General features: G+C 38.6%; 1 protein-coding gene across 8 annotated transcripts in view; it reads right to left on the bottom strand.

The window, feature by feature from the left end:
* AKAP9 (A-kinase anchoring protein 9) overlaps window positions 1-18,267 on the bottom strand; it is a 185,597-nt gene that overhangs the window by 7,137 nt on the left and 160,193 nt on the right. For all 8 annotated transcript variants that reach the window (XM_027847848.1, XM_027847849.1, XM_027847844.1 and 5 more), the window contains 8 exons: window positions 16,604-16,823; window positions 14,894-15,044; window positions 12,781-13,449; window positions 12,319-12,533; window positions 11,821-11,929; window positions 10,897-11,079; window positions 7,141-7,341; window positions 2,091-2,323 (listed from right to left, as the gene is read on the bottom strand). In XM_027847848.1, the coding sequence (XP_027703649.1) occupies window positions 2,091-2,323; window positions 7,141-7,341; window positions 10,897-11,079; window positions 11,821-11,929; window positions 12,319-12,533; window positions 12,781-13,449; window positions 14,894-15,044; window positions 16,604-16,823 (1,981 nt within the window). The remainder of the gene's footprint in view (window positions 1-2,090; window positions 2,324-7,140; window positions 7,342-10,896; window positions 11,080-11,820; window positions 11,930-12,318; window positions 12,534-12,780; window positions 13,450-14,893; window positions 15,045-16,603; window positions 16,824-18,267) is intronic.

Below are 18,267 nucleotides of genomic sequence, written 5' to 3' on the forward strand. Positions count from 1 at the left end.
AGTCTCACTCCTATTTCTGTCGAAATGAGTCATTCCCAAATGTGCATTAATCTGCCCCTGCTCTGAGTCTAGGAAACAGCACCACACTGGTCTAGAAATGAGGGAGTAAGGACACACACACAGATAAGAGGCATAAAACACTGCAATCGAAGCAATTTCTATTTATGTTCCTGGAAAAAAAACAGGTTGGAGAGTTAATTAAGAGGGCTGGGTTCCAGTACTGGCTCGGTCACCAGGACAAAGGCAAATGACTTCGACTTTCTGGGCTTCATTTTCATCAACTACAAAAGGAGTGGGCTGGACTAGTGAAAGTCCCTTTCATCCTTAACAGACTATGGAGCTGGATCAAATATAAAATAGTCATTTTGAAGAAGCTATTATTCTGTTTAATAATTTTTTTAAAGTCATAGAAATTTAGAGAAAAGCTTCCATTTTATACAGAGCAGGAAGCTGAGGCCCCCAAAGGTTATCTTGTCCAGCTGGGCTTAGATTACAGGTATCCTTAATCCTATTCCAATGCTCTTTCTATTATAACTCTCTTTTTTTGTTATGTTCAAAGTAACTTTATTACTTTAAAGAAATAACAGAGGGGAGACTACAAAGTAATAAACTTTAACGGGAGTAAAGGCCCTTCAAGAAACAGCTTGGCCAAGAAACAGGGGGAAGGCCAGCTTGTAAATACTGGGAGTTGGTGGGAAGGGGGAGGGAGGAAGGAGAGGGTAAGTGGAATGGATGGTGAAGCAGATAATTCTCATGCATGAGTCACAAGGAGACCCAACTAGACTAGCCAAGGTCTTAGCTAAGAAGGGGCTCAAAGTGATGTGGTTTAGGGGTTCAGGGGTGCTGGGACCCCAAATCACAATACACGGGTCCTGCCTGAAAGAATTTGACCAAAAGCCTTCTCTCAGCCAAAGACAAGGTTTATTAGAACATCCGTCATATTGGGCAGACTCTTAAGGAGTCTGAACATTAGTAAGCTATTGGCTAGGTTATAAGAATCTGACCAGTGGCTAGATTTTAGGAATCTGAGCATCTTAATGGAGATGAGATGGACCTTATGTACAGAAAGTCTGTGGGAGGGATCCAGGAATGGCCAATTAGTCCATGGGGTAATAGAATTACCAAGGGTGGGACGTGGCCTGGGGCCATAGGAAGGCAAGACAATGGAGGGGAGATTGGGTGTTGCCACAGTGAAAGGCCAGTTGACCGGATGATAGTCTTAGGGCAACGCCAGAGATTTGGCCACGTGGGAAAGGCCAGGGTTTTTCCTTTCTGAGGCCCAGATCCCAACCCCATCAAAAGGAATAAAGCTTTTTTGTCTAAAGCTCCAAATCTCTGTTAGTCACTGTGAGACTTTAATGCCTGTCCCAACCAGAGTTGTGATTAGCAATGGATGCTGGTCTGGGCTGCCTGGTGGGCACCTCTCTATGCATCTCCTGAAATCTGCAGCTTCTTTTGCTTCTCTTCTCTTATGAGAAGCATCATGCTGTGGTAGACAGAGAGTCGGCTTGGGGTGTGGAAGCCTGGCTTCAAGCCCTGCCTCTGAAACATACCAGACAAGGCCTTTGGCCTCTTGGGGCTGGCAGCCACCTCTCTGAGGCTAGGTTCCAAAGAAGGTGCAGATCTACAGGGGGACAAGGAGTTGCCCATTGGGAGGTCACTGTTTCTTTTCAGGCTTAATAACAGCATGAGCATGACAGCTTGGGACAGAAGAGGGCAGGAGGAGAATGTGGGATGGAGATCACACGGAATACTGGTGAGCTATAGCTAGATTATTAGGGACTCTGAAAACTAGGGTTAAGATCACAGCATTGGCAAAAAAACAAAAAAATAAAAATCATCTAGTTCATAATGTTATTTAACAAGTAGACTATTTCTAGGGGGAAAAAGGCAATCTATACTGGATTAACCACAAGAACCAGTGGGAGGCAACTACTAGACACAGGAAGAAACAAGTATCTCAATGTTAGGGGTGGCAAGTGTTACAACAATGAATGCATATGGATAGCAAAGAAAAGGAGAGACTTATTTCTAAATGCTTCAACTTTCAGAGAGCTGATGCAGTTTTTTTTTCTTTTGAAGTACTTTACCTTGAAATTGCAATAGACACTCTAACGGCTGATCGAAACCTGGTGAAACCTTTGGACTGGTTTGTGATGGCTGCTAGGTCGGTACAGGAGGGCTGCCCTCCCATTCGTGCAATGAGGGCCAGAGTAGCATCTTCACATTCTTGGAACCCACCAAGTAAGAGCAGCAGGTAGTTCTTCTGATAGATGAGAGCTTTCCGAAAACTTTCTGCTCTCAAATATTTGCCATAAACTCTCTAAATTTAAAAAAGGAAGGAGAGGGAAAAAGTATTAATGAATCATGTAAAGCATTCTTGTAAATCGCTGTTATAGAGTGGAGAAAGAAGCTTACAATCTAGCAGTGGGGAGAGAGGGCTGACCTTGAAAACAGGAGGGGCCTGTGTTTGACTATGCCCTCCCAGGCATACTAGCTGTGTGACCACTGTCCTCCCCTAAGCCTGAGCTAACTGATCCTCTAAAATGGGGAGGACACGACCTACAGCACTAACTTAGAAGGCTGTCATAAGGACCAAATGGGACAAGGTATTCTATGGCAAATTTGAAGAGACAGTCATCACTTTTTCTCTGTGAGCTGAAGAAAAGGTGGCCTCTGCAAGTGAGGGGAGGAGGAGGAGAACACGGGATGGAGATCACACAGAATATCAAAGGGGAAACAGCTGGACAGGTGGGTGATGGCCAGATGACGAAGGGCTCTGAAGTCTACAATAAGGACTTTATGCTTTATTTATGGGCAAGAGGCAATCACTGCAGGCTTTTGAGTAGATAAGGGTCACTCACAATCAGAGTGTGAAGGGGGGACGGGAGATGGGATAGAATTAGGGAGGTGATATACAGAATGAAGAGAAAAGGGCCAAGGACAGAACACCTAGAGGGTCATACAGGTTTAAGAAATAAATAGAAAGTCGATGGGGCTCTGGTAAAGGAGACAGAGAAGGAAGGTAATTTAACAGCTGATTAATAAGATGGTTTCTGAGAATGCAGTTTGGATTTCTGGGACCAGTGCTGAAATAGAGAAATGGTGGGCTCCTGAATAGGAATGTAGAAGGCCTTAGAAATGACTGGCAAAAATATATCTGCTAGGAGTCTTGCAAATCCAATCAAAAGGGCTTTAAACTGAAAAGGAAAGGGGAATGAGAAAATCATCCAGATATGTGTATTAAGCTAGACAGAAAAGAGCTACAGGGAAGGAAGAAAAATAGCCAATAAGGAGCCAGCAATGAAACCTATGGCCTCAGATGTCTACCACTACTTCACAAATTACTGGTAACCAGCAAAGTGAACTAGAAATCCTGTTGCAAAGAAGTAATTCTGATTTCAAAGTGTGTGAGATACATGAAGTTTCCTCAGTACTAAAACTCGTAAATCCCCTTTGTACCCCCAAAGCAGTAAAACTTGATGAATCTGCAAACATTAACCTGTGCTCTAATTCCTCTAGCAAGGTAAAAACTGCTAGTTTAACTGCCAAGGGCTTCCGGCTTATCTGTCTCTAGGCGGGACTTCTAAATGGTTATCAAAAGTCCTCCTGATTCTTTGTCTTTAGGCAGAACTTCTAAATGGTTATCAGAAGTCCTCCTGATTCTTTGTCTCTAGGCAAATATTTCCAAATAAGGGTCTTAGAAAGCCGCGTTTAGATTGTGCACCCTGAAACCCAGGGAATGGGAAGAAGGGTTCAGAAATGGGGAGGGAATATGGCATTAGGGCTATAAAACTTTGCTTCTCACAGCCAGCAGGTGTACTCTCTGGCTGTCCCATCACTGCTCTAGCAATGAGGGCTGTGCCCTTTCTCATGAGAAAGAATAAGACCTTTTTTGATCTCTGACTCAGCCTCCGAACTTTTAATTCTAGTGTGGCCGTTGTCCCACACAAAAGGTATTACTGAAATACGGGGGGACAGGATCCATAACTAGTCTATGACTCTGAATAACACCTACCTTACTCAAAAAGAATATAAGGGTAGAGGAGAGGATGAGGGATGGAATATCACTATATATTAAGAAGGTGTATTTTGTGAGGAAATCCAGGACCCAGAGGTGGGGGAAGCACAGTAGAGAGCTTTGGGTAAAAACGGCAAACAGAAACAAACTAAACAGAAGTCATATTGTCCCTGGAGTAAGCTATAGACCAGTGCTTTTTAAACTGTGGGTCGCAACCCCATACTGCGTTGTGAAAAGTCTGGCGACAGTAAAAGGTTTCTGAACACACAACGACCAAAAGTTAATTAAAAACCAAGAGCGTAATGAATCCGGTGTTTCTGGCAGCGTGTGGCTTGCCCATCCGTGCTGCACGGCATGTTGCATGGCACTTCACTGCAGCCTGGATGCTGAACACAAAGCATGTACATTTGCGCTGCGCATGCCCGCAGGCCACACAATCATTGGGGAAGTCAGCCACAGTAAAGATGAGAAACTTTCAAGAATGAAATTCTTAAGACAAAGAGAAACAATTCGGACAAAGAAGAAAAGAGAAAATTCCTAAAGAGATTACCTATGTGGTTTGCTAAGAATTTATTTGCCAAATGAAATCTTTAAAAAGGCAGAAACAGAAAATGGAAGCAAAGGTACTCAACAGAGAATGAATACAAATCATTATCATCCACAGCATCAGAATTGTTAAAGCTTATAGGAAAAACTAAGGATTTTTTTTTTTTTACAGATATAATGAAAGAAAAGAGGATGTTCAAAGGAGAGATAGGACAAGTACCTGGAGTATGTAGGATGACAATGATGGATGTTCAACTCATATTCTGAATTTGTTCTTGCTGCCAAGGATAACGATCTTTGGATTGGACAGGAAAGAACAAAAATAGCTGATGGGGAGTTGAAACCCAAGTAAAGTAAGGCTACTAGTATGAGAACACTTTCAACCCCTTGATGAGTTCAAGTCTCTAGTCCTGGAACAAGCTATATAGTTCAGAGTACTGAAGCAATTGATGGATGTGATTCCTGAGCCACTGTTGGGGATGTCTGAAAGAATGTGTAGAATGGGAGAGGTATATCTGTCTCTCCAGAGCCTGGCAAGGTGCCCAATACATGAAAGACCTTTAACAAATGCTTGTTGATTGAATGACTAGAGAGGGCGAATGTACCAATTTTCATAAAGGGGAAGAGAAAAGGATCTGCAAACTAATGACCGGTTAAGTTAACATTAATACTTCGCAAAATTCTAGAAGAGATTATTAAAAGGATAGTTAGTGGACATATAGAAAAGGAATCTTGTGATCACAAAAAATTCGGCCTGGCTCCATCAAGATCAGGGATGCCACGCTAACCTAACTTCCTTTTTTGATGTGGTTCCAAGACTGGTAAACCAAGGGAATGCCGTATCTAGATTTTTGGCAAAGCACTGCACAAAGTCTTGCAACGGTTCTTAGGGAAGAGATGAAGAGATAAAGGTTAGACAACAGCACGGTTAGGCAGACTGAGAACTAGTTGAATGACTAGATAGGCTCCCAAAATATTCATTAACAGCTTTGACTTCAACTTAGAAGGTCTCTAGTGTAATGTTTTGGAGATTTGTGTTTGGTCTTATTCTTGCTGACATTTTTATCAATGACTTGGATTAAAGCGTCATTGGCATGCAGATGACATAAACATAGGAAGGATAGCTAACATTAGATTACAGAATCCTGTCCTCTGGATAGGATTCAAAAATGTCTCAACAGGCTAAAATGTTGGGTTGGTTATCATATAATGGAATTTAATAGGGAAAAAATGTAAAATCCAACATGTGAGTTCAAAAAACAACCTGACAAGTACAAGATGGAGGAACTATGGCTAGAAAGTAGTTTGTTTGAAAAACACATGGGAATTTTAGTTGCCTGAAAATCTAGTCAGAGTCAACATTGTGATATGGATGCCAAAAAAGCTAATACAAATTTAGGTTACATAAAGACAGCCATAACATTCCAAGACTAGGGAAGAAATAGCATCACTGGACTCTGCCCTGGCTACACCCAATCCTGAGTACTGTGTTTCCTATGGATGCTGCATTTTGGTATGGACATTAACCACGTGAAAAGTGTCCAGAGGAGGATGACCAGAATGCTGAAAGGCTTTGAGATCACACCATATGAGGCTTAATTAAAGGAACTGAAAATATTTTGCCTGAAAAAAGAGATTTAGGGCAGACATAATAGATGTCTTTACATATATTTACACACACACACACACACACACACACACACACACACACACACACACCCCTTTAAATATCTAAATAACTTTAAATACCTGAAGAGCTATCATGGAAGAGGGGTTGGATTTGTTCTGCTTGGCCACAGAGGGTAGTATTAGAAGCAATGAGTGGAAGTGAATAAAAACAGTTGGAATTGATTTCAGGAACAACTTCCTAAAAATTAGAGCAATATAAAAGTGGAACAGATTCCCTTGGGAAGTAGTGGGTCTCCTCTCATTAGAGGTCTTCAAACAAATACTGATCAGAATAGTTCTCCAGTGTAAAGGCTGATAGAGGATTCTTATTCGACTCTGGATTAAGCTAGATGCCTTTTGAGATTCTGTGAGGCAGGAAGAGAATGATAAGACTGCAGTGTCCCAGAAGTCTAAGGCGGCATCAAGAAGGGTGCCCGTTGTTGTAATGACAGTAAAAAACATCTTTATAGCACTTTTGAGGTGACAAAGCCCCTTTCATCCAACAAACCCTGTTAAGGACGTAATAATGATAAAGAATGAAAAAGGACATTGGATTTAATGATTGAAAAAAAGTTGTTATTGATCTTGGAAAAGGCTTTCCTGAAGGTAGGTAAATAAATAGAAACAGTATGTACAGACTCCTCTTTGTAGATTTCTGATCAGTAAGGGGGAGTCTGATATAGGAAGATATCTTAAGGGAGTCCAAGGAGGGTTTTTTGTTTGTTTTTTAATACTGGAGAGACCTGAACATGTTTGCGTTTTGAAAGGAAGGATTGAGCAGACAGGGAGCAAATGAAGATTCATAAGAAGGGATTACCGATAAAGCAAAGTCACAAAGGAGAAAAAAAGGAATAGGATCAAGGGCACTGAGCATTAACACAACACAACACAACCAAACCCCCTACCTTTAAGATGGCATTTTCTGAGCTGGGGTTCAAGTCTTGCAACAAAGCTTCGTTTCTTAGCTCAGCCTTCAGTCTGCATACCTCGGCTTCAGCCCGTCTCAGGGACTTCTGGAGAGCCAGCTTTTCTCTGTTCCAGATTTCCTTCTCAGAAGCTATAACTGCTTCAATGTTAGTACCATGATTGAATGAATGGCGAGTAGACTGTAGAGAGAACAAATCTTATTCACTGACTTTTACCCCTTTTCCTCATATTAAGTAGTTTTTCATTAAATTATTTTTATTATCAGTCTCCTAGGCTTTCCATAAAAATTTCTATTGAATATTTAAGTTATTCACAATGAATAATATACTTAAGGTATTTTTCAAAATGATTTCTTTCTTATGGCTCTTTACATATTCCTTTTCTCTGTCATTTTTAATATGGGGGGGTAAATAGGCAATTTTACAGTATCTCCTATGTACCAGGCAAAGTGTTAAGTCTTATTTTACAAATATTATTTCATTTGATCTTCACAATGACTCTGTGAGCTGGGTGCGACCTTCCTCAGGGCAACCATTCATACACCACTCAAAATTTTCAGCCACATCCCAACTACTGGGCTTTTATAATGCTGCCAGATGTTTACTATTATAAATAACACATTCTGTATAGTTATAAAAAATGAATTCCTCAAGATATATCAGCAAGAGAATGCTTGCAGGGCCAAAGGGTGTGATCAGTTTTGTGACTGTTCTGGTATGCCGCCTGATGGCTCTTAAAACAAATTATAACCTTCTGTGCTGCTAGTCATCTACTGGTATACCAGTTTCCTCACATCCCAGCAAAAGCTGAATTTTGTAATTTTTATTTATTTTTGCCAACTCAAACATCATAGGACTTAAGAGATGAAAAGACCTTAATGATTATTCTTATAAACCCCTCATTTTATGGAGTAAACTGAATCCCAAATAAGTCAAGTGACTTGCCTAAGGTCATTTGTTGATGCTGTTTAGTCACTCAGGCGAGTCTGACTCTATGTGACCCCATCGACTTCTGAAGGTGGATACTGGAGTGGTTTGCCATTTCCTTCTCCGGTGTATCCCCATTTTACAGATGAGGAACTGAGGCAAATAGGGGTTAAGAGACTTGCCCAGGGTTACACAATTAATAAGTATCTGAGGCTGGATTTGAACTCAAATCTTTCTGTCTCCAAGCCTGGTGCTCTATCCATGTCTCTGCCTGCAAATCTAGGGCTCTTTTCCCTACCTCATAGGAAGGTATTCCAGAAATGTGTCCATTTGATTTTCTTTGCTTAATAGTGAGATTTTTCAATCTTTCAAAGTTAGTTTACAATTTGTTTCCTCTTCTGCAAAACATCCATTCATATCCTTGACCAAAATTTGACTCTTGTGCATTTTTATTCTCCATTAAAGACATACTCCAAAAATGCATCATTAACATAGTTGTGCCTAATCATTGTATGTTTCTGAGAGTTATTTTTATGCAATCAAATAAATTCATCATATCCAAATGTGATCTCATCAATTTGTATATTCTCTCTACGGATTCAGATCTTGGCACATCCATAAATGCCCATCTTGTCTAATCCTTAGCCATATCTTTCATGAGTTTGCCACAATGAGTGAGCGGGGGGCTTTTCCTCTTTCTTGACATTGTGAGGATACAAGGAGAACGCTCGGGTCTTCTACCAGTTACTCTCATAGGACCAACTCATCTTCTTTTCTGATCATAAATTTTCCTAATGAGAGCCTTGATTCCAGCTCTTATTTGTTATATTTTTTTGTGGCTCGTCTCACATCCAACATGTTATCTTTCCCTTGCCCTTTGTTGTACTAATTTTTAAATTCTTCAGGGACTGCAGTGTTCCATGACTCACAGTTATACTACAACACTGTAGAATATTAGTATTAAAAGATGAGCTTCTGTTTATAGTAAGAGTTCAGAATTATTAATAGAACTTTGTAATTTCTTAAAGGCATTCCAGGGCACTTGATTACTTCTGCTTAATTCTGGGCCTAACTTGATAATCATTTGTACTGTCTGCCTAGGAGATCGACTGGTTGATCTACTGATCCAACTCTCTACTGATATATCTTTATCCACCTACGTAGACAGATACAGATAAGTTGAAAGACAGGTAAGACAGAGAGCTCTTTAGGTTCTCCATTTAATTGCATGTGATAAGCTGGGTCACGGACGTTTTTCGTCTGCTTGACTCTTGTGCATTTTTATTCTCCATTAAAGTCGTACTCCAAAAATGCGTGATCTTTCCTACGTGGACAGTCAGGCCAAACTCTTGAGGGGTTGTAGATCTCTTCTAGGATGGTCTGCCATGTTCCACTTCTTGAAGCAGCCAGCACAAGGTCATCTGCAAAGAGGAGTATCTGGAAGATTTCGCCATCCCAGGGAATACCTCTTCAACTGTGATGGTAAATATACAACCCACTGTGAAATTTTGCTTCTAGTTTATGATTCCCCCCCTTTAAGTTTGATATCTCCCTCTGCCTTCAAATGCCTTCTCTGTTGGAGTTGTGCTGTCTCTTGCATGAATCTCTTCTACGGGTTCTTTGTCCAGCCCAGCTGCTGCTGTTCCTGCTTTTGTTCTTTTTACTCTCATTTCTACCCTCTTGACAAGCACTTCTAGGATTAGGACATTAGATTAGACATTAGATGTGTCTCTACTTTTCTTGATGCAGAAAGCAGTTCGTTAAAAGAATCTTTGCAGATCTTTTCCATTTTTCTTCTGTTGGTTGTTCATGCTCTTTTTCATCCTTAAAAATCCTTGGGGTGATTTTGCTTAGCTGGATCCCTTGCCAAGCTTTATTTAAATTGGTTCTACCTTTCACTGTTTATATACACCTCAAAACCACCTGAAGTGACTATCCAAATCTTGGGAGGTTTTCTATCATGTACTAGACAGGTGCTCCCAGAAAGACAATAGGCCTCTAATATTTGTCAGGTTGACTTTTTAATTCTTGTCTTTGATTAAAATATCACTGTAGGTACTAATATTTTATTTTCCTGTTTGTTTGTTTTTTCATTTAAAAAAAAAAAGCAATTTTCACTAGAATTGACATGATACTTTATTTAGGAGCTTCATTTTCTTCTTATGTGTGATAAAAGTATCTGTTTATGCAGTGTATGTATGCTAAGGAAGAAGAAAGAGTATTGGCCTAGGTTCCTTCTAGGCCTGCCTCTACCACATACTACATCACCTATAGGCAAATCAAGTAAACCAACACTTATTTAAGTGCTTACTACTGTGCTATAGTAAGCTCTGGAAAACAAATACAAGCAGAAAAAAGATAATTCCTGCCCTCAAGGAGCTTATGTTTTAATTGGTGAAGATAACACATAAAGGAAGCTGAAAAGAGGGTAGAGTCAAGGTACCCTTTGCAGGAGGATGGTTAGAGAAAGTACAGTGGAGATAAGTTGGCCGTACATGCAGCCTGGAGAACAACGAAGACCTGGTGGACCTGGGTTTCCTTCTTAAAATGAAGGTTTTAGGAGGAACCAACCAGATACCTCTTTCATACTATAAATTACAAAAACAGTGACAATCTGAAGAAGTTCCTCAATGGAAACTCCCTAAACTAAAGAAATCACTTATCTGGACCCCCTCCTCTCAAAAAAAAAAAAAAAAAAGAAATTGTACCTGTACAGTGTAGAAAGACAAAGATTAAGGCTCACAATGTGCCATCAGAAAATACAACTTGCAATGTTTCTAAATAAACAAACACTGACAAAAGACATACATAGTCTCCACAAGGTCCTGCCTGTCGAAACCACCTGATCTCCTCTTCCAGCTTCATAACCACATTTCTCAAATCATTCTTTTCCTCAGTCAGCCGGCTGATATGTCCTGTCAGTTCAGCATTTTGTCTCAGTAACCTTTCAGTCAATGAGCTACAGGAAATGCCTGGTGATACCAAAGTGGGCTAGAAAAGAAAAAAAAAGTGAAGTGAAATCAGATCCACAAAATTTTAAAATAGTAACACAAATACAATGCACGGTCATATTCTTGGGAGCAGTTTAAAGTCTTACTGCAGCTCGGCTATTCCATAAACAAGGAAACTACTGTATTTTGTGAGAGAGAAGGATAGATTGTGCAATGTAAAGTTCCATACAGGGAGAAGGTGCTTGCTCTCAATGATCCATGTTCACGAAGAAGAGAGAGAATAAATGAGCTTCAGACCATTCTAAACCTTAGCCGCTAGTTTCTTTCATCATTATCCCAAATTAAACTTTTTAAATGATTCAATAACAAATAACAAAACAGATGGCTTTAAGTTTCACCTCCGTTCTCTTCACATGCTCATGATTAAAATCTCCCAAAGCTATCCTAGCAGGAAAGCAAAGGATGAGAGGCAAAGATTCAAGGGGCCAAGCATAAAGTCCATTCTCTGCCCAATGTGAATGGCCACAGAATTATTCTGTTTCATACAGTGAATGAAAAGGGAAATTACATAAAGACAACTAGCACTAGGAGGCTCTCCTGCAAATCTTTGCTGTTCCTCCACTGTTTGTTAGAAGAAACACTGAGAGGTAATGTATTGAAAAACACATCAAAAGGTAAAAGTTTTTAGGGATGGATTACACTGCAACTTTCAAAAGGTTCCTAAAATTTTCTGACAAAACTAAAGTCCATATGGCTTTAAAAATGGCTAAAAATTTCTCACCTCCTCTTGCTGGGATAATCCAGTAAACTTTTGTAATTGTAAAAGAACATGATCAATATTTTTCTGGACCCAAATAAAATCTTCATCATCTGCTGGTTCAAACTGTAACCTGTAATAAAAAAAAAAAAATCCTCATGGTTTAATTCTACTAATTTGGGGTCTTAAACTCTGTAGATACAACAATCAAAACTAAAACTCTTCTTTACATAATACTCCCTTCTCACACTTTTCCTCTAGACTAAAGCTTTACATAATTTATTTTTAATTGTACTACATTTCTTAACCTTAAATGCCAGATGTTATTAAAGGAGAGTTGGGAAAAAAAATACAAGCTCAAAAAAACAGGTTTTTTTCAGACAAGTAAAAACTGTTTCACTATTCAGATATGACAATGTAAAAATGGTGAATTTCATATTGGTTGGATCTTAATAAGCAACAGTATCTGACATTATCTGGCTTACATATCCCTTCTTGGAAAGTCAAGAAGGTTTCTCACACCTGCTAGAGGTTTTGTGGGCCAGCTGCTGTAGTTTCGATGATATGAGCTGCAGCTTTTGTCTAATGGTCTCTAGTTCACGGATATCCTCAGTCGTTACACCCCCATTCATCTCAATCAATGGGGGATAACTTGATTCTTTTTTCTCAGTTCCTTCAATTTTCTGCTGGAGGACCCAATTTCTTGTTCGATCACTGGATGAGTCCCATGTGGTTGGCTGACAAAAGGATCAAGAAGACAATAATTAATTACTGTACATCACCTGAGTTTTTTTCTTAAGTAAATACAAAAGCAATTTCCTGCCACTTTAAATAAAACTCTAATTAAGAATTTAAATAGCTTAGCCTCAGTGGCTTCACTATTTTCAGATGTTATACAGCATCTAATCAAATAAATTTTATGACCACAGAACTACATAAACATTCCATTCAAGATACATAGTTATAAAAAATGAAAATCTATACCTCATTGAGATTCTGATATGATACTCTTCCAGTTTCAAATTTTTCTTCCTTCTCTCGTTCCTGCTTCTGAAGCTCCTGTATAATTTCTTGTAATCTCTTTCTTTCGAGTTCTAATTTATAAATGTGTTGCCTTTTCTCTTCCAGCTGCCAATGGAGGTCTTCCATTTTTGACTGCAGCTCATGTATCTTTTTTAGTCCCTCAGTGCTGGCCTGTTGTTCCGTGAGCAATGTCTTCCTGTGGATTTGTCTATCTTTCTCCACCTGCTGTCTCATTTGCAAAGAGTCCAGTTTATATTTTTCAATTGCACTGACCAGCTCTACTATGCGGTTGTGCTTTTCATACAGTTGTTTCTGCAGATCTTTGAGCACGTCTTCCCCTGATGTGGACGCCTTGTCCTGCTCACGGTCATCATGAGCCTGAAGCTGTGCATGTAATTCTCTTTCCCTTTCAAGGGTCTCCTGCATTTCTAGAACTCGAATTTTCTCTGATTCAAGCAGTCCTTGAAGCTCTGACTTTTGGCTTCGCTCTTCTGATATCTGGGCATCATACAGAGTTCCCTGGGACACTATTTTCTGTTGCAAATCACTCAGGAGCTGCTTCTGTTGTTCCAAAAGTTGATTTAATTGAACATTCCTTTGTTTTTGACCTTCCAGTGAATATTTTAGATCCTTGTATATAATAAAATAAAATGAAGGAACACGATACTATTACTAACTAATTTCTGAAACGAACCAATTCTGATACTAACACATCTTTTTTAGGATACTGTGATCAGTGTTAATCCTGACAATGTAAGAACTGGGAATTACAGGTTAAAATGATTCACCCCATGGAGCTAATAAAACATTTTTCAAAGTCAAAGAATGTAAGTTAAAAAACTCGGTGGGACAGAATTCTTTTGAGAATATTATTTTTATTCTTCTAAAGAGGAGGAAACACGAAGAGGATATGAACATATACCTTTCCCCAGCTAAAAAAATGAAATGGAAAAGCATTTATTAAGTGCTTACCATATGCCAGGCTCTGTGTTAAGTGCTGGGAATATGAAAAGTGATAGTGCTTGCTCTCCAGGGCTCACATTGGGATTGGGAGAGAGAACACATAAAGAAGGTTCAGCTTCAGGGTGGATCTTTACGCACAGTGGCAGGGTTGATGTTTCTGGGTCCTTTGGGAATTAGAATCCTGGTGGACAGGGTTTGGGCCAGCACCACTGGAACATGGTCCCACGGCTGTGCAATTGGATGTGCCTTTCCAGTGCTAGGTGTGATGGTCCCTTGTACACTTCTAAATAAGTATACTCGAATTTTGCATTACTAAGATAATTTTCATTTCCCTTTTTTAGTGAGAGATGTGAATGAATACGCTAAGACTATCTTCGTGTATCAAGGTAGTGCAGTTTCTGTTTTCGGACTGGACATGATAAACAGGGCTGATTATTTTCAATTAGTAGCAATGTAATCAGGGTCAGATTCCCCTCAGCCATCTGAATCATATTATCTATAATGTAACTTAATTCAAGAATGATAAATCTGTTATGTGACTTATCTGACATAAAACTAACATGTTTTACTTTTTTTGATGGTATACAGCTTAGATAAAATAATAACATAAGTCAGTATACTGGATGTCACCCAACCTGTTGTGCCTCACAAAGATAGTTTTAGATGGCACGTTCCAAAAATGCTTCTTACCAAAGCCAGGAAAACAATACATATAAGACTACAACAATGTAAAAAGACAGACCACAAAAAAAAAAAATTCAGAAGTGAATGTTGTAACATTATAAAGAACAAGCATGGTGTAAAAGACAAGATATAAGAAAAGACTCCCACTCCACCATTTTGCAGAGGTGGGAGGTCCTCAAGTGTTGAGCTTTGCACATATTTTCAGACTTTTTCAATGCATTAATCAGTTACACCAATGTTTCCTCTTTTTTTCTCTTTTAAAAAATACTATTTGCTATGTGAGATGGTTCTCAGGGACGGAGTGGGTTGCTGGGGGACTCTATGATAAGGTAAAAAAAAAAACCAACCCCAAACTACATCAATAAAAACTTATTTTAAAAAGTGTCTTCTACTGTTCAGGATTATTTAAAGACAAAGGTGGGCATACCTCAAGTTCTTCTCTTTCCCTTTCCTCGCTACGTTCCAACTTGGCTTTTTCCTTCTCCAAAGCCCACTGAAGCTCTCTTGTTTTTTTCTGTTCACTGGCTAATGTATCATTTAACAGATGAACTTCATCTGTTTTTTCTTTGACTTCCATCCTAAAAGAGAAAGAGAAACGATATTTTAAAAACAATATTTCATCAAGGCATTATACCAAGAAGGAAAATGCATCCTCCATTGCAAAGCTGCATGTTGGATTGGTGCTTACTGTAAAAGCTAAAATATGCACCATTTAATAACCTAATCACATGAAAGATTCTTGAATATTTATAACTGTTAGTGGCTCATTTCAGGTGTATCACGTTATTCCCCTTCACGCTCTATGGTCTAGCCAGATTGTCCTATGTGTTATTCCTCTCTAATGATCACCCATTTCCCACCCCTGTGCTTTTGTGGAGGCCATCTCCCATGCCTAGAATGTACTTCCTCCTTATATCTGCTTTGGAGAATCACAACCTTCCTTCCAAGTACAGTTTAGGTGCCAGTTCCTACAGGAGGCCTTTTCTGGTCTACCTGGCTGTGAGAATCTCTTCCTTTTTAGTATCCACTTTGTACATATCTTACATTGAATTATATGTAGACAAGTTGTTTCTCCTGATAGAATGTGAACTCTTTAAGGGCAGGAACTATTTTATGTTTATCTCCAGAACCCAGAACTGTGCCTGGTGCATAACAGACACCTAATAAATACTTATTAAGACTGAAGTTAACCTATTCCAGGAGCAATACTGGTTAACTACTGTCAAGTTACCATTTATTAAGGCAGATAATACAGTATTTAATGAAAACTTATACATTTATTTAATTAAAAGTGCAATTTACTACAGTTGTAAATACACATTTTTTCCTGAGTATGGTAAATAACCATTATATAGCTACATCTTTCCCTACCATTTTTCAAAATAATAAATGAGTTTTTCTTTAGGGATCCAAACTTCACTGATATAAATGTCTAGCCTTTATATAAAATATCACCTTTTAAAAATGTACACATTTGAACTAATCCCCAATCATACTAATTAATTCATCTCACAGAGGTCATACCCATCACCTTAAGTTACTTGTTAAAATAAGTTACTCAAAATTAAATAACTTTCCTAACACCAAACCAAGGTATGAAGCTTGGGCTAGAAAAGAATCCTGGATTCAGGATTAGGAAAAACTATTTTTTTTTGTTTTTTTTCTGTTAGGCAATCAGGGTTAAGTGACTGTGTCAAGTGTTTGGTCTGAGGCTGCGTTTGAACTCAGGTCCTCCTGACTTCAGGGCCAGTGCTCTATCCACTGCGCCACCTAGCTGCCCTAGGAAAAACTATTAATGCTATGCTAGGTGAAACTGCTTACAGAAATTCTATTTCTGTGTATAATCTTTTCATTTCTTTTTTTTAACATTGCCTCTCTCAGTACATGGTATCCATCAGCTCTAATGCTCTGCACTGTAAGTCTTCTCATGTGTAATTACAGAAAAACAGTCAAGAGTCAGGAAATCCTCAAGATTTCTTGTTTCACGTTATTTCCAAATAAGTTCTGGGAAGACAGGGAAAATTTGACTTCCAGATTGAATAGTGAGGTAATTCTGGGTGCGTATCAAGGTCAGTGGAAAGGATGATGACACGAACGCCCACAACCCAGGCCGCTGACATAAGGAAGCCCGGCACACCTGAATGCCTCTAACTCCTTCAAGTGCTTGTGCTGGGCTTTGAGTGTTGTTTCGAGCTCCAGCTTGGCTTGTGCGCGCTCATCCTGGAGCTCGGCAGCTCTCACTCTCTCAGAATTGAGCTCATCCTGCAGCTCGGCTGCTCTCTCCTTCAGTGTGCTCATCTCCACCTGCATCTCCAGGAGCTGAGCCTGCTTCTGCTGCACGTTGTGTTCCAACAGTTCTGGAAAGAACACATGAATATCTGTGACACAACTGCTTAATTCCTTTTAAGAATAACTATGTCAGAGCATTACTTAATTTACAGGTCTGGTTTCTTCTATTTTATTAGCTTTATGCTTTTATTTACACTTTATATTCTGTACCATTTCCAATATTTTATTAGACAGATGTGAAATGATAATGATCTGGGATTACTGGGTGAAACATATTGCTAAACATTAAGAAAGTTCCCCATGCTATACTGAAACACCACGAAGATTACATAGCTATTGAACAAATTTATAAAAGAATTAATAAAATTAATACAAATTAATTTAATAAACATAATATTTCAAATATAAATCTTTTAAAGTTTCAAATAAAAACATGAATAATAGAATCTTTATTTTTTTCCATTCACCTACAAATTTTATTAGCTCATGCTAACAACCCTCAACTCTGTACTCCATAAATAAGTTGCCATCTATACAAAGTACTTGCATGAGTTATCCATTTAACTAGTGCTACAATTTTCAGTTTTAGTCGGCTATTTCTTTCTTTGCTGTGCAGCGCCATTTTGTAGACAATTTCTGTGAACTTTACTATAATTCTGTAGAAGTTAAGTCCAAATCTGTGTTTTTGTTCACGATACTTTCTTTGAAAACAAAAAAAACAAAACACATAAAAATTTGTAGCATGACATTAAAGTTGAAAAGAAAGTACATTTTAAAATCCCTACCCAGTTTAGAATGGGATACTTTAATAAAAATGGTGTTAGGAGACAGAAGCAACACTAGCTTTATCGGCTATTAATATAAAACTCATATGTATTTATCTATATTTTGGGGAGCAAAATTTGACTTGTGATACATAGATATATCTAAGTAATAATATGTCACGCATAATGGGATTTTAAAGAACATCAATTAAAAACTCCAAAAATAAAATCTGCAGTAATAAAACTATAGTCCATTAAACTTAAGTTTAGATAAAAGGTATTTGTAAAATAAAGCATGAATTTGGCTGTATTATTGAAATTACTTTCATCTCCATTCCTAGTGGCAGATAGATATGGCTCAATATCCTATAAACTTTATGTCACAGTAATGTAGATTCTGTTATCATACTGGACAAGACTGACAGGGCTGGCAAATTATTTTCAATAAGTGTAGCTATAATTTGGGTCAGATTTCACTTTACTCTCTCTGACTTCATCTATGATTCGATTTGTTCCAAGAATTGCTACTGAAACGCTGAGTCCCACTTTTATGATGATATCAAATACTGGGTGGGTGTAGGAAGGGCAACCTGGTGGCGTGATGCTGCTGTCTTTGACAAGTATTTTTTGGTAGGGGAAGAGACACTGATTTTACCTGAGGTATGATGGAAATCAATAAAATTAGAGCCTCATACACTTAAATAACAACATGACTTGTTCTCACTGATCTAATGAAATATACTGTAAA

Source organism: Vombatus ursinus, unplaced genomic scaffold, assembly GCF_900497805.2.
Source record: "Vombatus ursinus unplaced genomic scaffold, bare-nosed wombat genome assembly UNPS02005459.1, whole genome shotgun sequence".
NCBI lineage: Eukaryota > Metazoa > Chordata > Mammalia > Diprotodontia > Vombatidae > Vombatus > Vombatus ursinus.